This window comes from Arachis ipaensis, chromosome B1, assembly GCF_059453495.1.
Source record: "Arachis ipaensis isolate K30076 ecotype BB chromosome B1, ASM5945349v1, whole genome shotgun sequence".
NCBI lineage: Eukaryota > Viridiplantae > Streptophyta > Magnoliopsida > Fabales > Fabaceae > Arachis > Arachis ipaensis.
The window spans coordinates 3,420,138-3,448,049 of record NC_142436.1 but is presented as its reverse complement, the minus strand read 5'-3'; the positions used below and the strand labels follow the sequence as shown (position 1 = coordinate 3,448,049).

Here is a 27,912-nt window from a genome sequence, read left to right as displayed (position 1 = left end):
TTAGGGTAGCGTTTGGTGGAGAGACAGAGACGAAAAGACTGAGATTGAGAGACAGAGACTAAGAGACAGAGATTGAAATAAATTTCAATATTCTGTTTGGTGCAAAATTGGAGACATAAATTGAAACAAAAATAAAACTCTAATTTAATTTCCACAAAGGGCAAAATTGAAATTAATTAATTGAAATGAGGGTATTTTAAGTATAAAATGTTATTAAAATTTTAGTCTTCATCTCTAAAAATTTTAGTCCTCTGTGTCTCCACTTTTTGGAGGTACTGAAATACTGAAATTTTAGAAACAGACAAAAATTTTAGTACCAGTCTCTGAATCAACAAATATGATACTAAGTCTCAGTCTCTCAATCTCTGTCTCAATACCTCAAAACAAACGCTATCTAACAATTTGATAAACCAATGAGTTCATGAATTTATGAGCCAAGCTTAATATGAATTTGAGCTTATATATATTATGTATTTTTATTTTTAATTTGTAATAATAATTTATAATTTTACACAAACACATAATTATAATATTCAAATTTGTTAGTGATTTTTTTTTTCATATCTAAATTGTAATATTTTTTTATTTTATTGTAGATTGAATAAATAATAAGTCTTGTTAAATTATTTATAATAGAAGACAATAACATTCTATATATTAATGATTTGAATAAAGTATTATATTAATCTCTAACATTTGAAATAAGTCCTAATTTCATTCCTAATATTTGAAACGTTTTATTTTTATTCTTAAATATTTATATCATATATTTTAATCTTCTGATCAAAATAACAAAATTCTTTCAAAAATACTTTCATCCATTATGATTTTCCGAAAATCGTAATTATATGGTCACAATGGTTGTTATAGTAATTTGAGAGCAAACGCAACAGAATAATAAGAAAAAGAGATAAAGATAAACAGAAAAACGTATTTCTGAAAGAAAAAAATTTTAATTGACCAAAGAACAAAAATAAGACGAAATGAAATATTTAAGATAAAAATCAATCATCATTGCTCTAAAATCTAAGAAAAAATATTTATATTGGTGATCATTGTAGGATTGATTTTACTTACTCGTTTAAACTTTTTTGGACTAAATAAAATAGTTTAATATGTTAAGAATCAAACTATAATTTAGCCCAAATATTTAAGATTAAAATAATATTTTATTTTTTATTTTTCATTTTTAAAATTAAAAAATATTATTAAATAGGAAAGCAACACAACCGACATAATCATAAAAACCATATATAGGCACCATAATTTTAGCTAACATATATTTTAATGGCACAACTTAAAATTATTATTAGTAAAATGTTTTAAATTTTTTATTTTAATAAAGGTTAAATTATATAGTTGGTCCATACACTTTCAGTGAAATTGCAAATTGGTCCCTACACTTGAAAAGTTTGTAATTGGATCTCTAAAGAAAATTAAAATTTGCAATTTAGTCCCTGTTGGTCAAAAAGTGTTGATTTAACAGAATATTTTCAGAATATGTTGAGAATATTCTGTTAAAATAGAGAATATACTGAGAATATTCTGTTAAATTAAGCACTTTTTGAACGACGGAGACTAAATTACAAATTTTAATTATCTTTAAGGACTCAATTACAAACTTTTAAAGTATAGGGACCAATTTGCAATTTCACTGAAAGTGTAGGAACCAACTGTGTAATTTAACCTTTAATAAATACATAATAGTTACATTGAAAACTAAATTTTGTATATTTTTTTATAATAACTTTTTAATTAATAATTTTAATGTCTTTACGGCATATCTTTAACTAAACTCCTTTTTATAAATAAAATCAATTTTTAATTAATCAAATCGGAAAGTGAACTTAATTTTCGTGAATCTGAGTTAAATTTGACCTAAGTCAACTCCACTAAACTCAGTTCCAATCCTAGTAACATGCAATTTTATAAGACTAATGAGTGAATTGGTAGAAGTCTTTCTTTCTAATCAGCTTCACGTAAAGTCCTACTAACACATGAATATTATATTCTTATTATTTAGCTTGTAATTGCTCTATGACCAAGACGTACAACATGTATAGATCTTTCATCATTGTTTATACCCCCCTCCCCCCTTTTCTTTTAATGTCATAACAGTTCCTAACTAAACAACCAGACTGCATTCACCAATGATAAGTAATTAGAGATCAGAGGGTCACGTAGAGTTCCTTAATTATTAGTGATAATAAACAGAAATGATGTTGAAAATGTTCTCTATAAAACGACAAAACAAAGCGCACATGATACACATCCTTGGATTTAGAACATGTGATATATGTGATATATAAGTGAATAATGATGATAATCACTACCTCTGTGTGTGTGTGTGGCGGAAATTTGATCCATTTGATAATGGTACCAAAAAGTTGACGGGATACAAACATATGATATATCCTCAATATAAGTTCAAGTCTGAAAAATTGATAGTGGTGATATAGCTAGTGCTCCATTTTGTTTGTATCATCGTTGGGTGCAAGCAACGGTTCATCGTATTATTGTAGAACAAATCCTGAAACTTGATATAGTTATGGAATTTCCCAACAAAATCAGAAAAAGATGAAAAAACCAATTAAATAAAGAAAGAAATTGAGAATTAAAATAAAGTAGTTCAACAATACAATGACTAAATTCTAATAATGGTCCATGAGATTTAAGGTATTTATCGTTTTAGTCTTTTAGATTCAAAATTCACTAATATTTGAGATTTAGCTCCAGGCACGCACTACAGTAGTCTCTGAACTCTTCTTGACATTGAGTCAATAAACAAAGTGTTGAGCTAGCTCTAAATTGCCATATTCGACAAAATTAAATAACGACGTTTTATTTTAGTGCTTAAACAAGGTAAAAATAAAGTCATTTTAGAGAATGAGAGGAGATAATACAAATTACGTATCATATAAATTCTTCTTCGTCTTTTTGTTTTTTGTCTTATTTAAACGACAAACGAAATAGCGTTGTTTAATCCGGGATACAGTCTGACAAGTCAAAATCAATTTAGCATTTTGTTCACCAACTCAATACTAGAAAGGGTTTAACTACTAATATGATGTCTAAATTTAGATCTTGGGGTCAATACAGTAAATTTTAAATTTAAAAGATTAAAATAATAAAAATCGTGAATCTAAAAGACAATTATAAAAATTTAGTTATAATAATATATATATATATATTTTAAATTAAAAATTTAATAAAATTATAGTGATGAACGAAACCATTAAAGCTAACAAAAAAATCATTCACGCAGTACAGCTTACACCTCTCTAGTCTTTAGTTGACCAAGATAGTCAAGATACACTCTTCCCATTTTATTGAGAATAATTCACTAAATTAGTTTTCAATAATTTTGATTTTGGATAAATTAGTTTTTAACAAAAAAATTAACAAATTGATCTTAATTTTTAGAATATTAGGCAAATTAATTTCTAATAAAATAAAATAACAAGTTAGTTATTTAATATGAAGTACAGACAATTTGAGTTGTCGTGTTTGCGTGTCGGACACATTTTGGACACGATATTTATCGACAATCGTCCGACACACATGTCTGTCGTATTCAATCGTGTCTTAATAAAAAATAAAAAAATATTCTCTAAATACATTTAAACACACCTAAATATCATTACGTGTCAGCGTATTCAGCCTTATTCTTAACATGTATTCTTGAAAATTGAAATGAGTTTAGAAATAATATATATTATTATTTATTAAAATAAAAAATATTTTAAATACTTTTATATAGTTAAAAAAAGACATTAAAACCAATTAAAAGATTATTTTATATTTTAATACTAATATAATATCAAGAATTCATTGTAATTTATATAAAAAATACTTTATATTTTATATATATATCATGTCCCCATATCTTATAAGATTTTAAAATTCATGTGTCTAGATATCCTATATCGTGTCGTGTCCTGTATCCATGTCAGTGTCCGTACATCATAGGTTATTTATTTTTAAAAATTTAAATAGCTTAACTAATTTTCCTGTGAAAAATGTTAGAAACACATTAAATTTTATTATTTTTAGCCATCATTTTTAGTTAGTTATTAACCAAATTTCTTTAATTCAATAATTTAATAACATAATTTAGCCTACATTTTTAAATATTAATAATTAATTGATGACAAACCCTAAATTCTAAATCCAAAGTAATTACATTTTATAGTTATAAGTTACCTTAGACTCATCGTAGTTGTTAAAATTAGACCATATCTATCAAAAATTCAGCAAATCGATAGTCCAGCAGTTTAGTTAGCCATTTAGACCAAAGTTGCTGTTGTTATATTTAGTGTTTTATATATTATTTTAAAGTTTTTGACTAAATTATAATTTCTATATTTATTTAATTAAACTTAAGTGATGTAAATTATTTTGTTATCATTTAATAAAAATATTCTATTTCTTTGTTTTATATTTGAGTTCTCATTTTTAATATAATTTTATATATTTATTTAATTATTATCAAATTAAACAATTAATATAATTAAACGTTTCAATCGAACCGTTAAACCAATAATCAGTAACTTAGCCGAATCTATTATATATATTGTTGGTACAATTCTCATATGTATGATAAAACTCAGACACATTTGTCTTGTTTTTTTCGTTAAGTTTCTCACACTTAACCAAGCCAACAATCAAAGTAGCAGAGAACAAAAGTGATAACTAAGGGTGTATTTGGTTTAGCATTTGGAGTATTAAACACACGTTTAATTTTATTTTAAGTTTTACTATAACTTATTTTGATAATAAAAATAATTGTCAAACATAAATTATATTAATATCAACTTACTTTTAATTAAAATCAATTTTATAAAATTAATTTTATACAAATTACTATTTACAAACATTAATCCAAATACATTAAGTTGAGTGTATCTGTGGTCATAGTCGATCCAAGCACTAAAAATGAGATGAAATTAGAGATGTCAACAGGATAGGATGGGGGCGGGGATGCCTCTTTGCTCTTCATCCCTGCCCCCAGATTTACTCTCCATCTCCATTTTTGTTTCCCGCCGTAGAGGAATATTGCTCTCCATTCTCATTTTTTACGGGACTCCATTTTTGCGGGGACCCCATTCTCCATCTATCTGATAGTTCTAACTAATTATTAATTTCCATATAAATAGAGCTGCAAGTATCCATCCTATACAAAAACAGCAAGATTTTATACCAAAAAAAAAGTCTAAACGATAAGATGGTGACTTCTTTCGAAATGACGCAGTGGGGGACGCAACAGTGAGCCAGAAGACAGAGCAGTGGACAAGGTGGGAGATGCGGCAACAGAAAGAAAAATGGACACGTCGACAGAGTTACGAAAAGAGAGGTCGCAAATAGAGAGCACAACGCGATGAAGGTGATGGCACCATGAGGTGTAACGATGCGGTGAGAAGGGAGAGTGGCAACAGAGTGGCTGCAGAGAGGTTGGATGGAGTATGGATAGCATTAGGAATCTCTGAATTGAATAAGGATTATACAAATGAGGATTAGGAGTTTTGGGTTTATGTGTGTGTAAATAAACTATTAAGGACAATTCAATAAATTTATGAATTTCGAGAATTAGCGAGGATGGGGTGGGGATTCCAGCTCGAGTCCCTGCGCTTGTCTCGAGGAAATTTCGTCCCCCATCCCCATCTCCATCTCCGTGGAGAAAATTTCCCACAGCCGGATCCCCATTCGAGGCAGTCCCCGCAGGGATCCCTGCATCTCAAAAAATTTTGCCATCCCTAGATGAAATATACCTCCATATAGTATTTATTAACTTTACAATAATATAAAACAAAAAATTACAAACAAAAACTACAAAAGGTAATTATATTTTATAGAATTGTGCATTTTAAAAAATATTTTTGCTAGTCGAAATAATTATTTTCAAAAGATTAAGCTGATTTGAAAAGTTGGTAAAGTGTCGAGATGGAAGTAGGAACTAAAAGAGATACATGTGCAAGCATTAAGTGGAGATTATTTGGCACAGATTCGATTTCGATACTTTGGTAAAATCGAGCAGTTACTCAATTGGAGAATCGAGCAGTTACACGAATGAAAGGGATCGAAGGCTTTCTTTGAATTAAGGATTTGTTGGTAACGCTCTTGGGAAAAAGAGTGTGAACGATTACCTTAATCTCCGCACGCAAAGGGGTACAAATTCTTTAATGATCAGTTATGGAAAGAGGACTATAAATAACAGGAAGCAGTACGGCACAGGGGTTAGAACTTTTCTCCAGAAATATACTCAAACATACTTATATCCCAATGAATGTATGCGTCTCCATTCGATTTTGATTTCTGTAGAGTTCCTTCCATTGTCTTTACTTTTCAATTTTACAATTTCTGTAAACTTTATCTTTTCCAGTTCAATGTATCTTCAGAGCATATTTTAATTTCATTGTCAAATTTATATTTTAGCACTTTTATTTTTCATGTCAAAAGTCTTTTGACCCAGTCGAAGGCATTTTAATTGCTTTATTTAAAATTCAATGTAAACTATTTTAATTTTAGTCATTTTTACTTTTTGAAATATTTATTTTACACTTTTTCTGTCTTTTGTACCTTTTGAATTCATTTCCCTTTTAATGCTCATCTAATTCAAGGATCTTTGATGTACTTATAGAAAAATTGGTATCTACAAAAGAGGAGTAAGTTTCGCTTCCCGATCATCAGAATCGAACCACCGTCAATTTGTTAAAAATCGATGAAACAATTTTAAAGGAAAAAAAAACAAACTAAACGAGGAGTACTCAACAGCTAATTAGCTATGTTGAGTATAGCAGCATCAGCCCGGCCTCTCACTGCGAGTTCCTGTTTGGTCTTTTTTATTGCGTTTTATGTGGTTGTGCTTCTTCACATGGGCTGCTCATCACAAGGCTCATGAATACAAAAAATAGTGTGATAATTAGGCAATGCAACTACCAGTTATGAGCATTTGCTAGGTCAAAAGTTTTGAAGGGGACCTAAGCTGATGGTGCATTTGGGTATGTGGTGGGTATACGAGGTGCACGAAGGATGCTAATAATGGAACCTTGTATTTGACAACCAAGAATAAAAAAAGGAACCTTGTATTTTGCTATTTGCCTTGTAAGAAGATGCTAATTATTCTATTTGATATTCAAATAGAACAATTAAATAAACGTGGTAAAATTATAAAGAGCTATAAAATAATTAAATTTTAGAAATTCTATTTGACAACTCAATTATCTATTTCAACCTTTTCATTGGTTGTCTGATATAATTTTAAATGCGTTGTGTAAAAGAAAATAAAAATTACTTTGAAATGGTCATAAAATTATTTTTTTTAAAAAAAATTAAATTAATAAAAATATATATAAATAATTATATCTCTAATATATTTTTTCATACAAGAACCTTTTTTTTTAGTTTGCACAAATTTTTATATCAATAGTACTAAAAGACTAATAGATTTTATTATTTTTTATTATCAATTAGCTAGCATTATATTTTTGTACACAAATTCAATAAAAGTTTAAATACAACATAATATTAAAGACTTAATGTTGGCTAAACATTAGCTAAAATTTGTTCAAATTAATGGCCACCGAGACTTTTTTTTTTTTTTCATATAGGACTTTTTTTTTAAGAGTAAAACCTCTAAATAGGTCCTAAGAATTTGGATATAAGTCAAATTTATTCTTGACAAAGATTAATTAGGTTGGAGCTCTTCAACCTTTTATGCCGTTAGTCAATTCTACTTGTTAAAGACGAATTTGTCTTATATCCAAATTCTTGAAAATTTATTTGTGGCATTACTCATCTTTTTATTTGTTTTATGCTTTTTTTTTTTAATCAACAAGGATCGACTCTAATATCAAATATTTAGAACTAATTAATCAAATTCTTATTAAGTTACACTATTTTTGTTTTTTGTTGGAGCTTCAAGAACTTAAAATAGCAAAAAAAAAAAAAGGAATAGGAAATTTTAAGAAACTAAAGTAACAAAACAAGAAATTATAAATTAAACACTACAATTAAATAAAATTAAACTTAGGATTAGAAAAAAAATTAATAAAACTCTTGAATTCTAGAGAAAAATTAAAATTTCTTTATCTAAAATTTAATGTCTCAAAATTTAAAAAAAAAAAAGAAAAAAATGAGTGTGTATAAATTGTGTCTTCTTCCCTTGATTTTGGCTTCTAAATTTGGATTTTTTGGAGTTTTAGGGCCTTTGAGAAGCCAAAAAATAAGTATTAGCGTGCTTTATTAAACCTAATACATAGGTGCATCTCGCTATAGCGAGAATCTCGCTCAAGCGAGAGGAAAGTTCGTTAGCTCGCTATAACAAGGGTCTAGCCAACCAAACTTTCAAATTATTTTTTGAATTTGTTTTTCTTGTTCAATTTTTTTCGATTTTTTGAGGTTATTGATGTGTCTTAACCCTAAAACACTTAAATAAATTTGATGACAGCATCAAATATCATATAATAATTAAGAGCATAAAAAGTATATTTTTCACGTATAACTTCATCAGAAGCAAAATTCAAAAAACTCAATAATTAATTGAACCAAAATTGTGTAAATTTGTTGTTAAACTTTATACTTTTTAACACAATTTAAAATAATAAAATGGAGTATATCACGGATAAAACCGAACTGCCTTACTATGCTCATGGAGAGGTTACTTTAGTTGACAGTTCTTCTGCTTTACCGAATTTTATGACTTTCTTTGCTTGGTTCTGTGCTAGGGGCAGCAGATTTTGTGAGTTGTAGTCATCAATTAGTCATCAATAGTATATTTAATGGTGTAAAATTTCATCTAATGGTGGAGAATCACTCATTTTCTTTTTGCTGGCTAAGTGCTAGCCAAATTTTAATAAATCTACTGGCCCCTAGACTTTCCCATTTTTTATACCTGCTGCAAATCTGGGTTTTTTTTGTCTATGTTATCCCCAACCCAACAGGTCAAAGACTAATCCATTGTGGTATTGAGCTCTATTTAAGGGTTTATCGCTGGCCAATGAGTTGCTGCATGCACAAGGCGGGATTCGAAGCCCCAACACTTGTTTAAGCGGACTAGTGAGCTAACCACTAGACCAACCCAACTTGGTTTGGGTTTTTAATTCTTAAAAACTTTCATGTGCAGGTCATGGCCTCTCAGTTTGAAGCCCATGCTGGCTTGGCATCCGGACGCAAGCCGTGAGTATCTACTATTTAGCCATATGCATTAAACAGCTCATCACAGTTTTACTCTGTTGTGAAACTATTTGTGTCACCTTAGAATGCAGTTGAAGATATAATATTGCAATTGTTCTAAGATATATATATTATGAAACTTTTACATATCTCATTCCAATCTTTTATGTTATACGATTCAGTCTTCTAACTTTTCCTTTCACAAACTTATGCGTGCCTCTTTGTTTGCTATGATTTAATACTGACATTGTTCTTGAACTGGCTTTGGATGCACAATATGATTGATTTTGCCTTCCCATATCTCTTGGCTCTTGCAGGTATGCATTTTTTGTTCCGTTGAGTAGTGTCACCTGTAATTAGATTCACATGTATTTTATTCTCTTACAATATGTGAATAAATAGGCTACAAAACTTTATAAACTAATTAGTGCTCCAAAACAAATTTATTTTTTAAAATTTGGTACATTGAACTTGTTTTGTAGTGATCACTGATAGTGATCAAGCACTGCAGCATGTTTAAAAGAAAAATAATAGCTGCTTGTGGTTTCGGATTTTGGTAGGCTAAAATTTATCGTATAATTTTAGAGGGTAAACTTAATACCCTTCTCTTCTTTATGTTATATATAGATTAATTATAATCATACTTGCTTATATATCATAACAATTATTTTTTTAACTATTTTTTCGTATAATTATGCAGGATAATTTTAGGGATGTTAATGAAGATTAATTAAGATGCTTATCATAATGGTTTATTGGCAAAGACTTTAATCAGAAGATACTTATGTAGGATACAATATTTTGATTTTTTGTCGTTTATTAATAGTAAACTTGGTCTCATGCATATTTTGATATGGGTGTATTTAATTTAGTGTGAGATATATGAATATTCAAAATTATGATCATCCCAATACTTTTGGTTTATTATAAATATATTTTGTTTAAGGATAATTTTTATTATTTAAAGAATATTGTATAGTATTATTATGTATTTATTTTTATTTTATAATGTTTGACTAATTTAATTAAAAATGCAGGATTATATATATAATCATACTGCTAAATATTAGGTTTTAGAAAAAAATTATTAAAATAATATATATATATATATATATATATATAAATAAATAAAAAAAACGATAAACATAAGGCTACGCTTATATAGAATAGCAAAAATAAGTGTAGTATGTTCTTTTGAATTCTGATGAGTGATGAAAAGCGTAGCTTTTGATTCTTAAGCGCATCACTTTAAAAGCAAGCGTAGCCTATCCTAAACTCCAAAAAATCAAAAATATAACTTTTGAGATAGAAAAGCGTAGTCTTTGAGAATAAGCAATCCCCACTAAAATGTCTCCAAAGCCAAATAACTATAGCCTTTGCCATCATTTTTTTTTAGCTACACAAGAGTAGTTGAATAAATAATTTTCTTGTAGTGTCAAAATAATAAGACAAGTTTGCATTTACACAATGACTTATATAGCAATTCTAGTCCAAGGAGACGCTCAAGCCGAATTGAAGAGAATAAAATCCTTCAAGACTCGATTAATTTCATGAAGGAAAACAGCAAAACTTTCCTTTGTAATGTAAGCATTGTTCCTGTTTGTAGTTAAATTTTTTGGGGTACTGATTGAATTAATAAAAGAATATTATTCTATTAAGTTTTTTAACACATTATGAGTATTCTTCAAATTCACCCTTGAAATTTAGATTGATACCAATCCGACTTCATAAATTTCAATTCGGGGTAGCATCCTAAATTTATCTTTGTTAACGACAAACTGAGTTGGCACATTAAGTTGGCACACTGTACGAATAAAAATGACATAATTTTATTGAAGCGATGGAAATTTCTCAGAATTATATCATAGAAGAGAGGAAGAATAACGAACGAGGGTTTTGTGTGAGAATGTTAATCTAAATATGATATGATATTGCTTTCTTGTCTAATTTATAAAGCCACAAAATGACATTTTCTCCATTTGTGTCATGTGGAAACTTAATGCGCCAACAGAGCAAGCTGTTAACGCAAACGAATACAAAGATTAACACGAGTTATGAATCAAATTTTAAAGATGTTTATTTGAGTAAATTTTAGGGATCATTTAAGATTGACGCAAATTTTAAGGGACATCTTAACACAAATGTTGAGTAAATTTTACTTTACATAAATTGTTGTTTACTTGTTCATCTTTTTGGACCTTTTGTTCATACACGTTATTTACTTTCCTTTTTTCTTTCAAAGAAGTGACATACACGGATGACATTGATAGAAATAGCAAAAATTAAAACATTTTACCTATAAAGAATTTTGCCGCATTTTGATGCTTATATACACGAATTTAACTCTAAAATTGACTACTTTTTAAACGCATAATCTAAAATTATTTAAGCTCATAAATTTGATTGAATGTTTGTGTAAAACTTTTTAGGTATCAAAACTAACTAAATATTTATGTTTCTTATTAAATTTGAATTTAGGTTTCATCTCTAATCAGTAATATGCAAAGAAACCACACATTGTTTATATATATAATTTATTAAGATTTAAACTTAATTGTCATTTATAAGTATCCCCATTTTTATAGAACTCGAGTTAAGGATTTGTTTGGCCCTCGTTCTTTTTTTAGGCTTAGCTGACAACACATTATGCATTTATGCTAATAGAAAAATGAATTGCAAACCAACTTGGGTTGGTCGAGTAGTCAGTTCACTCGTCCGCTTAAACAAGTGTTGGGAGTTCGAATCCCGCCTTGTGCATGCAACAACTCATTGGCCAGCGGCAGACCCTTAAATGGAGCTCCGATCCACGACGGATTAGTCCTTGGTCTGTCGGGTTAGGGGATACCGTGGGCAACCAAAAAAAAAAATGAATTGCAGTGAAGAAGAGAATAATAATGTGCAATAAAACATAATTTAGATACCAAGTGCATACATTAACCCAACCCATCACTTCTCAAAACTGAACACTGAAGAAGGAAAATTATGCATAATAATGATTCCATCACCAAGAAACAGATCATCATGCAAGTATTGGTAGCTATGACCAAAATCAAAGGTTTAAGTAGGGATGGAGATGGAAGTTTGAAACAAGGCATCATCCTAGAAAGTCATCACAGTTTAAAAACTGATCCCATAACAATTTTATGGTATCTTCAAGCATCTTTGAAATCAATGCTGTGTCAACCTTTTGCACCTGTTGGAAAGAGAGATGTATAGAATTGTAAATCAAATGATGGATTCACAGGTATCTTTCACTCAGGCACAAAGTAAATACTAGTAATGTCACTAATCATTCAGTGATTGTTCATGAGGCTCCTTTGTGAATTCTACAGTTGAAATAAGAGACAAGTACAATAACATGTTAAAAAATATTAAACTATAGTCTAAACTTTATAACCTAACAAATTCTGCAAATAGAAATCACTAGTCTTTTCTCCCATTTTGCCACAAATATTAATAATACCTGTAATGCAGAGACAATTCCTTTCAGTTTCAGGGAAACTTCAGATGCAGATTCACCAGTTGATGTCAGAAAATCAAATCGATCAGCATGTCTTGCCTTCAGCCTCAAGGAAGGACCTACATAAGCTTTAGTTATAGTGTGCCAGACCCCAATAACAGAAAACCTGTCTCCAGAAGATGCTTTCCCTAGGGGCCATCTCAAACCACCTTTCACATTTTCATCTAGGACTGCAGAATCAATCAACTTTTGAATGCATTGAATTTCATCATCCTGGAATAGGAGCACATACAGTAAGTTCAATTGCATTGTCTATGTTCCTTTTTTCTATTTGAGAAATGGATAAAAACTATGCTTTAGCAATTCAATTTGACATGTAATAAAAATAAAGGAAACAGGAGGATTGTGAAAACTATATAACCGAATTCTCTACACGAAAACATTGGCATGATGTAATCTATAGAAGTGAATAAAAACGACACTTACTTTTGGAGCTGCTATAATCCTTTTGGTGCATAGCATTAGTCTGAGATCAAGGTTCTTAGCAGGACAGGAGACATCTGTGACCATGTGGCGAACATAATTTAGTTCGACCTACAATTACAAGTGATATTTAATTTCCAACATGAGGATGAAAAAGGGATCAAATATACTGAAAGATGGAAATGGAAAAAAGCAAGTGTAACACGTTTTGCTAACATTTTCTAATCAACTAATCAAATCATAGACTTTTTACCTTGTAGAGCTTAAGCTTGTTTTGCTCCTTTATTATGCTACACTTGCAAGAAATAGTTGCTTCTGGTCGGTTGGCATCGGACAGCTAGATAATATAAGCAAGAAATTGGCAAGTGAATAGGAAACATGATCACAGCTTGCGCAGAAACTCGAAAAGAGAAAGTCTAGGGGGCCAGCACTTTTATGCACTTAACCAGCAAAAGAAAAGTGAGTAATCTTATACCGATAGATGTAATCTCACACCATTAAAAACACTAATCATGGCTAATTGATAACTACAAATCACAGGACTTGCTGACTGCATAGCACTCCTCTATATAGGGCATATATATATATACCTTCACAAGATACATGTCTTTTTCTGTATTATCAGGTTCAAGTCCAAGTTCAAGTGGCAACGAAGTGGTCATTTTCTCCATATAGGAGGCAGGAACACTTGTGTAAAACGATCTACGAAACTGTCGCATTGTGGGTCTTTCTTCTTGTGTAAAAGTACTGAAATATATTGTAACATTTACCACTCATATCAAGATATAAATATAACTAGTGTTAGCTTATGTGAACTTCATCTATTGCTTACCCGTGGAAGAGAATCTTGCCAAATCTTGCAACCAGGTAAGGCTTAATTTGTTCAGATTGGGGGTTTTGGGCCTTCATTTCAGTCCTCACGTTTTCGAAAGAAGAAAGCAAGTAGTCAATGGCTTTAGCTGCCACAATTTCCCAGGGGTTTCTTGTTGCATGTGTCCCTATAGTGTAACTTTGAGATTGATGCTGGGTGCTCTGAACTAAAATAAGTGGCTTTTGTTTGAAGTTGCAGTCAAAAGATTCCAAAGAAACGGGACGAAGTTGTAAAGAAGGGTGAAGCTGATTATCATCATGATCATGATCATGTGAAGAAACCACAAACCAATTGGAAAGAGCATCCTTTGAATAGATGCTTGACAAGTTCAATTTAGGGCTATGGCTGAATTGTCTCCGGCGAGGAGGCAACTCGGGTGAAGGTGAGGGTCTTTGGTTGTCCTTGGAGTGCCTCATGTGCGGAGGAACATAAGCCATTATTAATCTCTCAAGCAAACTAACAAGAGAATTTGCTAAGGACTGAGGACTATGAAAACGACACTAGATAGCACGTCTTTAAATAGAAGGAAAATCAATGAAAATGAAATGGATTATAATTTTCACCTTCATAGAGAGAGCAAGCAGGTGTCAGCACTCACAAAAATTGATTAGAACCGTCGCATGAGTGCCTTTTCCTTCTTTACACCTTACAAATACTTTACCTTCTCATTTTCTGTGCAAAATAACCGACTCATTTCATTTTTTTTTGTTTGTTTGAGGAATGCTATTTTAACATAGAAGTACATCATTGGTAGTTACCAACTATTAAGATAAGGATGTGTTACGGCCTGACCCAAGCAATTTACGGGTCGGCCCGACCCGAGTAACACCCGACTCGAATGGTTGGGGGCGAGACGCTCAGACTCCGATTCGGACACGCGTCTCCGACAGTTTCGTCACAACTGTGTAAGGGAAGCCTCGAAGGAAGTGGGCCTGTCCCTGCAGGGCCCACCTCTGACACGGTATAAATGGGAAAGGATCTACCCTTTCCCTAAGGTACGTCACATATCAACCACTCCCTTTTTCGCCTGCACACTTGACTGACTAGAACGTCAGAGTGTCTTTGCAGGTGACACCCCCTTTCACATCTGAAGAGGTCGGGACCTCGCCTACCCCAACCCGGAGACATACGACCAGACGACTTTCCCTTTGTTGATTGGAATATTCACCCGATACGTCCGGTACCTGACCTATCGAACAGGATGAATGATGTGGATGACTTATTTTTTATGAGATTTAGTTTATCAAAGTGATTGCATTTAATTATATTTAAAAAATAAAGTTTTTTGTATTTATAAATAGTAACGTAATATAAAGCATATGAAACACACACAAGTAATAAAATACATTTTTTTAATATATTTTTTCTCTCTTTTTTTTTTATATATATTAATAAATATATGAATCATCTTTATTGAATTAATTATATTAATACTATAGAGTATTTTATTTATGCTTTTATTTTATATATCTTTTTTATTTTTTTCAACAACACTAACTACGAATACTTAGCATATCACGAATTCAATTTACCAAAACACCCTTAATCCGATAGGAGAAAACACATGAATATTATATTTTTTACACTGATATTTAAATTTATGGGAGGACATAGCATAAAGTCTACATAAGAGGCTATTTGTTAAAATGGTTAGCCGAACAAATTGAAACTGTTAAAACTACATAGTTTAAAATTTTAATTAATTAAAAATATTAAGTTATCCATAACTTATTCTATTTATTTCATATTTAAGTCCATACCAATTAATTCTCTAATTGTTTTCATTAAAAATGTTAAACCCCAACATTCTACGTTAAGGAAAATAGTAAAATACCAAAACTTAAACACTTTTTTTGATCAGGAAAACTTAAGTTTGAACATACGTTGTAGCCCTGAGAATATGGGCCTAGGGCCTTAGTTGATTGAGTTGAAGAAGGAGATGGGACGTTTTTTATTGCCATGAAGGAGATGCAGCCTTGAACGATGAGCTTGACATTTGCTATTATTGGTTCTGTGGTTTATTTGAGTGATGGTGGACGGGTGTTTGTTGGGGACCATTTTTTGGGTCAAATATAGTTAGGATCCCATTTATAAAGAAAGAAAATGTTGTAATTCATCACCACAGAAAAAGGGACTTCTTAATCAAACCCAAAAAAACAATATTACAATCAATCATCGTAGAAAAAACAAAATTCAAAGGCTATAAATTAGAGAAGGGCTATAAAGCAAGTGATGCTTTGATTAAGTGATTATATATGTCGCCTCTTAATATGTTGTATTCGAGTTCAAATTTTAGCGGTGGTCAAATAATAAATAAAACCCTTAAAATATGTATGAGTATGTGATGTCTAGGACTAGGATTGAAGGCTTTTTAATTCATAAAAAAAAGGGCTATAAATTAATACAAGACTATATTATTGAACATCCCAAAAATCCTAAATTGTTACTAATGATTTCTTTTTCATCGATAAATACCTATGGTTCAGAATGATGCACACATTTTTTTTTTTTTTTTGGAAAAATAATGAATTCCACAAAAACTGAACAATCTTTTAAGCCCATGTAAATTATAAAAGTCATGTTTTGCTTAATAACGTCTGTCCATGCACGTAGCTCTGATAGATATATTCTAAAAGTAAATTATTTTTTCTATCTACGAAAATTTAAATTATTGATAAATTTATCTATAAAAAAAATTAAATTTATAGTAATGATAAAACTTGAGAAAGAGGATTAAATCAAGTTGAGTTAAAAAAAAAAGTTCTTTTAATAATTTTCGTGAAAGCAAAGATTAACAGAACAAAATAGAAAAAAAGAGAATCAGGCAAGCATGCATCTTGGTTCGATTTTCTTGTATCATAAAACCTAAATTCAATCTCCACCACAATCATGTTGGAATTACTATTATAATCAAATTGATTACGTATACCAATACCAATGAATTACAACCTAATTCATCTGGTATCTCTACCCAAGTCTAATCACTACTAAGTGCTGTCCCAATTTGGCAAAGGAAAACCCACTAGTTCAACAGCTATCAAGTGCTATCGCAACTTAGCCAGGAAAACTAATCCTAGTTCATCAATAACTAAATACATCGAAAATTTCTTTTGGCTTTTCAATGTATCTCTCTTGCCTTTTTTCTCTCGTGACTTTTTATTTTTCTCCTCACCATAATCTGTCTTTTTTCTCAATACAGAAAGATTAACATCAGATAGCCATAACAAAAAAAAAAAAAAATCTAAAATAGAGCTCAAGAAGAAGGAAAATAATTTTGCATGTATAAGATGATGCTCTGAATTTTTCACTCTATATATTTTTCTTATCTTCAAATGTTGTTGAGAGTTCAGCTTTATAATATAGAGCTTGTTCTTCAAATTTCATCACCGCCTCTTCAATTTTCTTGTTAATTTTGCCTGTTGTAGCTGTTTATCTTAGCATGTAATACTTTTTCATTTAATTTTGCTCCACTACCTCTACTGTCTTTGCAGCTACTCCACTATTTATGTTATTTTTGCATGTTGTTTTTACTCTACCAATTTCTGAATTTTGATCCTCTACTGTCCTTAGTGTAGTGTGATTGCCCTTGTTGTCTTTCATTCTCCATAAATGATGCCAAATGTCAAATTTGCTTTTTTTTTTTCCTTTCTCTTAGTAAATGCAAAACCTTCTTTCTTTATGTTTTGGTTCTAATTTGTCTTCATAAGCATTAGACTGATGCTTTAATTTGTGTATTATGGAAGTTTGCTGAAGCAACATGAGTTAGGTTGAGAGATGAAATATTGGGCTTGCACTACTAACACACACATTAAACTACATTTGGACTTTTAACCTCATAAATATTTGTCATATATATATATATATATATATATATATATAATCACTTCTAACTCAACAAAAACTTATATTATACATATAAAAGATGAGTTCTGATTGACAAAACTATCCAAACACTAAAAAATTATCCAAAATTCTCAAACTATCTTTTTAACCTAACTTAATCCCAAACTTTGACCCAAATTTTGAAAGTCTATTTGATTATACTCTAACCCACAATTACTTATGTTTGTAGAAAAAAATTATGGAGATTGAGCAACGTAATGAATTCTCTAGAGTGTTGTCTCAAAATAATTTGGTTGTTCAAGCTCTCAAAAAAGAGCACTCAGATAGAGTGCGTGACGTGAGTTTTAAACCGATTTATAGTCAACTCTTTGGTCCAAATTCACAATAACCAGGAGATGGAGCTCAAACAAAAGAGACCCAAAAGGTGCTGTTTGAACTACAAGAATAGGTGGTGACAAAAAAATTGAAAAGGAAGGTAGTGGAGAATGAAGTGATGGCAACAAAAAAGATAAAGAGGCAGGCAATGGAGAGTGCTTTATGATATCCAATTCAATGACAAGGTGGGGGGAATCTGACATCGCTATAGGGATAAATTTCTTAGAGGGACAAAACAAAAAATAGATGTTAGAATTGAATGTTATTTTATGTCAAGTATACATTTTTTTAAGTTACTTGACTATTCAACACTTAATTAGACATATACTTTATCTATATTTAAAAATATAAATATATTAATTTATTTCGCATTTATATTTTCATGAATTTTTGTTATCAATTAAGATTCTTAGAGAAAAAAATTTTAATATTAAAAAATAAACTCCAAAAAGTAATGAAAAAATACCTAGAATATTTAAAAGAAACAGTGGTGGTTTGTGCTTCAGAATACAATATTTTTACGACAGTTTTGAATTGAATCTAGCAACAGTACTAAACGGTCAAAAATAAATTTAAAAGTTGTGTGGTTTCAAATAGCGGCAGTTCGCCACAAAAAATCTAAAAAAAAAAAAAGATTATAGATAGCTTTATAAGCATTGCAAAAATGGCATTGAATTCATGGATTCGCATCTTGCGACAATTTAAAAACCACCGCAAAACAAATTGACGGAATATGCTAATATACCGACAGTTATTTCAACGGTTGTTATTTTCCGCTGATAATTTAGTTTGCGACAAATTAAAACTACTACAATTTTTTAAAATTAGCCGCTGCTATTTTCCGTACGGCACGTGTTGTAGCAATCCTAGACCACCCGTAGAGAGAAGTAGAAACAAGCCGAGAGCCAAATATATACATGGATCAATTAACCACACAGAAAGTTATAAAGAAAAAAAAAGAAAGTTGAAATAATTAATTAAAATACACCAAATAAAATAAATTATTCGTCAACCTTGAAAAAGGTCGTGGAAACAACAAATAAATATTAAAATAAGTCTTGAAATCTTATTTTATTAGGCATCAAATAAACTAGAAGACTTACACGGTAAGCTTGAAACAACGGGAGTTAAAAATATGAAAAAGATTCATGGATTAGATCATTTAACACTAAGCGATAATTAATAAAACCCATGATGAAAATCATATCCCTATTTTTATTCAATAACAAAACTCAACTATATATAAACCCTAACAAGAAACACATGTGTAACTTATTTAATCATGATTTACCTACATTTTAACTAATAATAAAAATTTACGTGTATTTATTTTTATGTGAAAATAATAATTACAAATTATTAAATGATACTTTGATAAAATATATCAAATTATTTAATAATTTTTAACTATTATCTTCACATAAAAATGAGGAAGTATAAGGAATCAATACATATTTCATAGTGTATATAATGAGAGTTAATTTTAAATTAAAATTAAAGTATCATATGTTTATTTAAAGCGATTCAATAGAATATTAGATGTTTATTATCTCTGGTATTCGGATGGTTATTTTGGATAGTATGAGTGTATTGTATTTGATAAATTAGTAATATTTTATTTTGGATGTTCGAACATGTACGATAGCGAATAATTACTTCTTCTTATTGGGCCAAAAAATCAACCCATTATACACATTGTATACTTATTCTATTGGCTCCCTAGCGAGATTCCATCAAAATATCAGTATGTGAATAATCACCTTAACTAATAGTAATTGCAAGTGCTTTCATCTCCTCCCTAAACTTGGGCATGGCATCAATGGGGAGTGAGACATAGATCTTAACACCTCCACTCATTGAAGTATCCATGTCACAAGGAGGAAAGAAGATGCAAATACTCACTTCCCCAAACATGTTACATGGGGCAGGTATCACATTCACAGGCTCCTTCCACCCAAAATCCATGTTTCTCAAGAATCCCAAATGCTTCCACTCAGCCAAAGCCATGCATGAACCATTCCCATCAAAATCAAACTCCTCAACTCTTGTCTCCAATGTATCAATTGAATTCTTAATGAATTCTTTTGTGAAAGCAACCTTCTTGAACTCTCTAATAACCTTCACCACTTGTGAGAGTGGTCTTTCGTTGACTTCTTTGACCGGCATCACAACATCTGCATCCACAATGGTATTACCATAATACCCTTCAGGCAAAGGAGGATCTATGTGCCTTCTTATACCTACCGCAAATTTCAGCATAGTTTTACCATCATAGTTCAATTTCAATGCCCTAGTTCTTGCCCTCCAAACATAAGCAGCAAGAGACTCAAAATTTGTAAAGCTTAATTCTTCATTTGTAATTGGAACATTGTTATCAACAATTTCCTTTGCCAAATTCAACTTGAGTCTCTTTATGCTCTCACTACCCACCTTAAAACATTCATGAACTAGGGTTTTGGAAGGTAGATATGGCGAACCGGCGGCCGAAGCTCCATCCATGGGACTTAGCAATGGAGTTTTGGTTATTGACCCATTTAGCCTCTCCCTTTCCCACACAGGCTTCACCGAAGGCTCGCTTTTTCCGGTGGCGAATTCGGCTATGGCTTGAAAGATCTTGATGGAACCAACCCCATCAGCAATGGTGTGTGGTTCCCCTAACCCTAATGTGAACCCTCCACATTGAAATTTAGTCACCTTCACCACCATAGGGTATATTAGTTGGTTACCATTTTCATCTTGATGAAAAGGTGGATCATACACAAAATTTTTGGCAATTCCAATGTCACTCAAATCAAGATAATTGAGTGAAGAAAGGTCACAATTTGCAATTGCTTCTACAAATGGAACACCATCTTCATTGCAATTGATTGTTACCTTCCCATTGTTGTTGCTATGATGCTTCACTAGCTTGCCAGCAAGAGGGTAGTAATAAACCAAAGCCTTTGATAGTGCTTCTTTGATCACAATTGCAGGGTCATTTTTGGAATAATAAATTTTCTTTGTGGTGTTGTTGTTTTGTGATTGGTATACACGAATGACTTGACTTAGGGGAAGGAATTCAGGCCTATTATCAATTGTGGATAGAGAAAGTGTAGTGGAAGGAGTAGGTTTCGATGGTTTCACATATTCAACATCTTTGTTTTCGATTTTGAAGGATGCAATTTGATGATGTGCCATTGGAAAATTAAAGTAGTGTTCTTATTAGTGAGATTTTGAAATGTGAATATGGCTAATAATATTATTGTTTATGTGGTGATCATGCTACTTCAATTCATGTCTATTTATATGCATATAATTCACCTAATTACTTACATGTTTGGACATAGTGAGTGATTGTTAGGTGAAGATGATAATGTTTGGGAGGAAATTCTATATATATAGCATAATGACAATGTTTATTGCTTCATATAATCAACCTATATGATAGGACCATGTATATGTTAATGGAAAGAAGTAATTAGGTAGAGATAGATGTCACATCAACAGCATAATCTATGTTGTGAGCATAACATATTCATCTTTGTGATAGAAGCAAAAATGATTAATTGTTATTATTTATTAATGAAAATGATTTAATTTTACGAATAACTATGTTATTTCCACGTAAAAACACACACACACACACGCATACAACATGCCAGCGACATTATTTATATACTTTAAAATTATTATTATTGAGTGCTAAATATAATTTAGATTAAAAAAATACAAAAAATTAATTGAATAAACAATTTAGTCGAATAATACTAGAATTGATATTATTAGGGGGTGGAAGAAAAATCCAACCAAATCTATATTAGATATTCGTAGAAAAAATAATATTACATAACTAATAAAATTTATTATTTTTAGTCAATATTTGACTATTTTTAAAAATTAAAGACTAAATTTTAAACTCTAAATTGTAATAGTATAAAATTAAGATGTTAATCCAAAATATTAACTAATATTAATAAAAAAATTAATTCCCTAATATTTTTTTCTGTAGAAATTATCAGCTATATAGATTAAAATAGAAACTCACATTCAATAAATCTCTACTATCAAATTTAAACCACAGTATTATCCTTAATTTTGTATATATAAAAATCTAAAGTTAAAATCTAATTATTCCATATATACTACATGAAAAATTTTATCTATTTAAAATAACTTGATTGACAAATTAAAAATAGATTTTTATGTTATTTTTTATTTACTTTCATAGTTTTTATTTAAATTAATAAACTGTAAATTTTATTTTTTTAAATTGAAATATAATTTTTGTCATATTCTATAGAGATTTATACTAAAATAAAAATAACTTTTAATGACAAATTTTTAGTGATAATAATATATTAATTACTATATGTCTTATTTAAGTTATATTTGTCATTATTATTATATATATGTTGTAAGCTTATAATGACGATTATATTTTTTTGTCTATTAAAAAAGTTATTTTTACCTCAATTATGTAATTGTCATCAAAATTTTTTAATAACAAATATAAGATGACTTATATTTAATTGTCAATAAATATATTCATGACTTTTTTTTAATTATTTCTAAAAGCAAATTAAATGCCACTATTTTTTTTAATAGCGCTATATCTCTTTGTCATAATATGGACTGAGATAAAGGTGTTAAGTAGAGTTAGTTTCATATTTAATTTTGTTGATCTGGATTTCTGCTGCTGTTTTTAGGGGTGTTCAAAATCGATTCAGATCGAATTAAACCGACCAACCGAACTGAAAAAATAAAAAATCGAATAAACCAAAAATCGAAAAAACATATTTTGCAGTTTTTTTACGGTTCGGTTCGGTTTTTGGTTCTGACCATGAAAATTCCAACCGAACCGAACCGAACTGGTGGGTAAAAAACCCTAAAAAAACCAACCCCACCCACCCCCAATTCCATTGAGCGCGACCTCTATCCCCTAGTCCTAACCCCACGCCTCCCACCCCCAATCGAAATTTCCAAACCTAGCACTCTCCTCTCACAGCCGCGCTTTCTGCAGTCTTCATCGATGCGCCCAGCCACCGACGTTCTCTCTGCAGTCGCGCTCTCCTCTCACGGCGCCCAGCCACCCACGTTCTTTGCAGTCACGCTCTCCTCTCACGGCGGCGAACCCACGTTGTTGCAGCACCTCCCATCACCGGCGAGAGACCATTCCTCCCACCACCTCGCAACAAAGCCTTCCTCCCAACGCCGCCAAACCACTTCGCAGATAGAGCACCACGAAACCCTAGCCACAACCAGCGCCACCCTCGCACCCAGCAGTAGCAGAGCACCACCCTCGCCACCCACAACACAGCACCTTCCAGTTTCCCACCCAGCCACCGATTCAAGTTAGATATGGAGCCCGAGCCACCGAGTCAGGCATGTAATTTGACTAATTTCTGACTTGCTGACTTGCTGATTCATTGTTGTTTGTTGATTCATTGTTGCTGACTTACTGTTTGTTGATTCATTGTTTACCAATTGTTGTTTATTGATTCATTGTTGCTGTTTATTGATTTATTGCTGACTTAGTATTGTTGCTGGTTATTGATTCATTGTTCGGTTTATTGATCTCAGTACGGTAAAAGATAAATTTGAATAATGAGAAAATGGAAGCATGTTTGAAGTATTAGATTACCTCCGTCACTGAATCTAATGATTTAGTATATGTCATGAGAAACTGGATATTGTTGAAACCAGGAACGTTCTTCCCAGCAGCGTCGAGCCACCGACCCCAGTTCCCACCGAGCCACCCAACACAGCACCAGCCAGCAGCCTTCTTCCCGCCAATTCAACTGAGATATGGAGTCCGAGCCTCCGAGTCAGGTATGTAATTAAGTAATTCAACTAATTTATGTTCAATAAATCAATAATCATTGATGGATTGCTGCTGGTTGTTGACTTGTTTATTTCATTGTTGCTGCCTTGCTAATTGTTCTGTTGAATTACTGAAACTACTTCTGTTTTATTTTATTTTGGTGTTCTGTTGAATTACTAAATTACTTTTGATTTTTAAAGTGATTTAGTATGATTTATCAAGTGTTGGAGATTCTGGATGTTGATAGGGTTAGATTGAAATCAGTATGGTAAGATAAATTTAAATAATGAAAAAATGGGAGCAGATTTGAAGTATTAGATTACCTCTGTATCATGAGAAACATGACATTGTATTATTGTTGAATTACTTTATTGTTGGTATTATTGCTGGTTAGTTAATGATTTTGTAAATTGCTTGATTTGTAAACAGGATCTTGATTTTGTAAATTGCTTGATTTTGTAAACAGGATCTTGATTTTGTAAATTGCTTGTAAATTGATTTTGTTGTTTAATGTATTTGTTTATGCAGTTTGATGTCAGTTCAAGTGAGAATATGGGTGACCGGATTGCCGATTTCAATAGTGTATTTGTGTTTGTCGATTTTAATGTATAAGACTTTGTGAAATAGTATGGTAGTATTTTTTTAAAATTGATTGAAAACTAAACAAACTAAACCAAATCAAAATGATTTTAATTGGTTTGATTTGGTTCGAATAGTTTCAACAAAAAATCGAACCAAACCGAACTGCAGTTTAATTAGACGATCAAATCGAATGACATTTTTCTAAAAATCCGAAACAAACCGCACCACGAATACTCCTAGCTGCTGTTTTAGCTTTGAGGCACTTTTGCTCCACATGATTATTGTTTTACAACGTCATTAACACATTTTGCAACCCGTAACTCTGGCATACACCATTATTTTGCAAATGGTCAAAAGATTATACAAACAAAACTAATTTTAAATTGGAAATTAACTCAATGGCTCCTTAACCAAGGTGGAATTTGTCATGTGCAGTTAGCAGCTTCTTGATACTCATTAGTTACGTTGCATCTCCAATATCATTTTGGCAATTATATATGCATGCTAGTATGACTATTTCACAGTCATTATAGTATTTTAAAATTTTTTGTTGAAAATAAAATAATATTTTTTAAATTAAAAAATAAAAATATTATCAAAATAAAAAAAGTATAATTTAAATTTGAATAACACTTATATAATTATCATAGTTACACTACAAGGGAACCGGGTGTTACCTGCGGTAAAATACCAGCCCTTTTTCCAGAGCGCTGCTGTTCGAGTGAGCTGCTGCAGTTCTTCATGCGTTTTGATAGTCCACCTCCAATAAATCTAAAATGGTTGCCCTCTTTGTCCCAACTGCATCTAATAACAAGGTGGGAGAAGGGGGTTGTTTCATTAAAGAACCACAACCAATACATTAAGGCGCCAATAACCTTCCCTCTTTTTGGCGCGAACCCTAGCAGAGCATAGCGCCAATCGCGGGTCTCCTTCCATCACCGTCGTGACGTCGTCGGCAGACTTCCCCCTTGCCCTTGCTCTGTTGTGCGCCGATCGCCCCCTCTCCCCTCTCTCAGGTTCGTTCTTGTCCCCTTCCCCAATTTAATTTGAGTAGCTGTTCATAAATTAATTTCAACATCAATTTCATCTCTGTGCCATGTGAACTTTTGGTGTCAAAAGCATGTGAAGAACGATCCTCTCCCTCGTATGTTCCAATTTTCTCTCCCAATTTAGTGAGCAGATTTGATTTTCTTTTCCCAATTTCTAAACCCCTGAGTTTTGATACGTTTGTGCTTAGTAAAATTTCATATTGGAATCCAGTTTTGCACTTTCAATTTGGATTAAACTAATGTACTTTCTGTGGGACTGTGTGGTTGACTAAATTAAGTAGAATCCACTTTTAGTAAGCAAGAATATCTGCCATTTTTGTGTTTCTGTGTTCCAAGTTTGCTCCTCTATTCAAAGTATGAACCTTCCGAAAATAGCTCTGTTTTCATAAATTTGTGCATAGAGCAACCCTTCTGAAATAGAAACCTAATTATTATGATGTTTGTTAGAAAGACCGAGTTGAATTGACTAAGTTAAAAATCACATAAGTTTTCGATTGGATTGAATTTTACCAATTTAAAGTGATGGAATAATGTAGTGTAAGAGACACACTTCCTTGTGACTAGGGCAAAATAATTCAGCATGCTCTGTTTTGCTTAATTAATCAATGATAGGGATATATTAAAATGAAGGATATCACAACTACTGTCTAAAATTATAGTAACTGAAAGAAAGAAATAGAACATGATAAAAATAAATCATTGGGAGATGGATCACAATTATAATAAACTGGATAGTAGCAATAAGGAGCAGATGGTGGAGCAGAAGGAGTAGTAGTGTAATAGCAAACATAGTTTAATAGCTTAGCATTTTTGTTCCAATCTGGAGATTACAAGAAACCTATGGTTGGAGTTGTTTTTTGGCGACAGTGGAAGTAAGGTGTGAATCACAGGTTCTGATTTCACCAATGACACAAACTTTGTGTATAAGAGTTCTACTTTGTCAACCTCTTCACTGATAAACAACGAGAAGGCATCATCAACAATTGCCTGAGCCTCCTATATCCATGATGCAGCTCGCGCTATTGGAGTAAGTAATGTGTTCAGAATCGGGAAGTAGTTTCTCCTATGTTTTAGTTTTTAAAATTTTATTGGAAGTCTGTGCGGTTAGCGACTAGCTAATAAATGCTCTTAATTGCTTATCTATGTGTGTAGAAAAGAATTGAGGCTATTGAGTAAGGCGATGAATCTTCTAGACTGTTATCCCAGAATGATTCGCTTGCTCAAGCTCTCGGAAAAGAGCGCCTGGGTAGGGTGCGTGGAATGGGGTTGGGGCCGACTTCTAGTCAAGTCTTTGGTATGAATTCCCATTAGCCGAGCAATGGTTTTGAAAGGGAGGAGACCCAAAGGGTGCTGCTTGAACTGCAAGCAGAGTTGGCAGCAGAGAAATTGAAAAAGAAGGCAGTGGAGGATGAAGTAGCAGCGGAGAAGACCAAAAGATAGGCAGTGGAGGATGAAGTAGCAGCCGAGAAGACCAAAAGACAGGCAGTGGAGGATGAAGTAGCAGCTGGGAAGGTCAGGATGCAGGCAATGGAGAATGCTTTGATATGTCTACTTCAAGGGTAAGGTAGGAAGCTGCCATCAGACGTCGCCACATGGATGAGTGCGTTGGAGGGACAGAATAGAAAGTAGTTCTTAGGATTGTGGAACCTTTTCTTCTTTCAGATATACACTTTTATTTTGTTGATTATGCAACTCTTAGTAAGGAGTACACTTTGTTGATATTCGGATAATTATATTAATTAAATTAATGGTTTTGCTATTGTCGTTGACCCTGTAATTTATTTTTCGGGATTTTAAATAATTTAACTTACTAATATTAAGAACGATTTAAAAAAAATGAAAAAAATGTACATTGAAATAAAAAACAGTGTGGATTGCCGGTGTACAAAACAGTATTTTTGCGGCCATTTAATCGAAAAATAGTGGCAGTTGCGAACTAGCCGTTAGAAATTAAAAAATTCAGGTTAGGAGATAGCGGCGGTTTAAAACCGCCGCCAGTTACATTTCAAAAAACATTGGCCGTTAAACCGCGACGTTTTCAAACCGCCGGTAAATGCATTAGTCTTTAAACCGTGGCCATTAAACAGCGGCGATTCCAAACCGCCAAACATTTCGTGTCGATCACAGATTTTCAGATCGCGGCGGTTTTAAACCGCCGCTAAACATTGCGACGCTAATCTTGGGTTTTGCGGCGGTTGTGCCCGCAGTTTCTAGAACCGCCGCAAAATCATATAACCACCCCCTAATAGGCGACGCTTAACGAACCGCTGGAATTTCG

The 27,912-nt window shown here is 31.7% G+C and overlaps 2 protein-coding genes across 3 annotated transcripts; both read right to left on the bottom strand.

Moving 5' to 3' along the window:
- Positions 1–12,065: 12,065 nt before the first annotated feature.
- On the bottom strand, positions 12,066–14,696 carry LOC107644023 (uncharacterized). 2 transcript variants are annotated; one of them, XM_088500845.1, is made up of 7 exons: positions 14,549–14,671; positions 13,947–14,441; positions 13,705–13,861; positions 13,368–13,451; positions 13,118–13,225; positions 12,635–12,904; positions 12,066–12,364 (listed from the first exon to the last, which is right to left on the bottom strand). In XM_088500845.1, exons 2-7 carry the CDS (start codon positions 14,420–14,422, stop codon positions 12,266–12,268), a joined length of 1,194 nt encoding a protein of 397 aa, XP_088356971.1. In that variant the 5' UTR covers positions 14,423–14,441; positions 14,549–14,671; the 3' UTR covers positions 12,066–12,265. The 2 variants fall into 2 exon arrangements, with proteins under 2 accessions (XP_088356971.1, XP_088356970.1); XM_088500844.1 differs by having other exon boundaries at positions 13,947–14,696.
- Positions 14,697–19,964: 5,268 nt separating this feature from the next.
- Positions 19,965–21,380, bottom strand: LOC107644416 (tetrahydroanabasine acetyltransferase-like). Its single transcript, XM_016348273.3, has one exon. The coding sequence runs from the start codon at positions 21,378–21,380 to the stop codon at positions 19,965–19,967; it is 1,416 nt and encodes a 471-aa protein (XP_016203759.1).
- Positions 21,381–27,912: the final 6,532 nt, after the last annotated feature.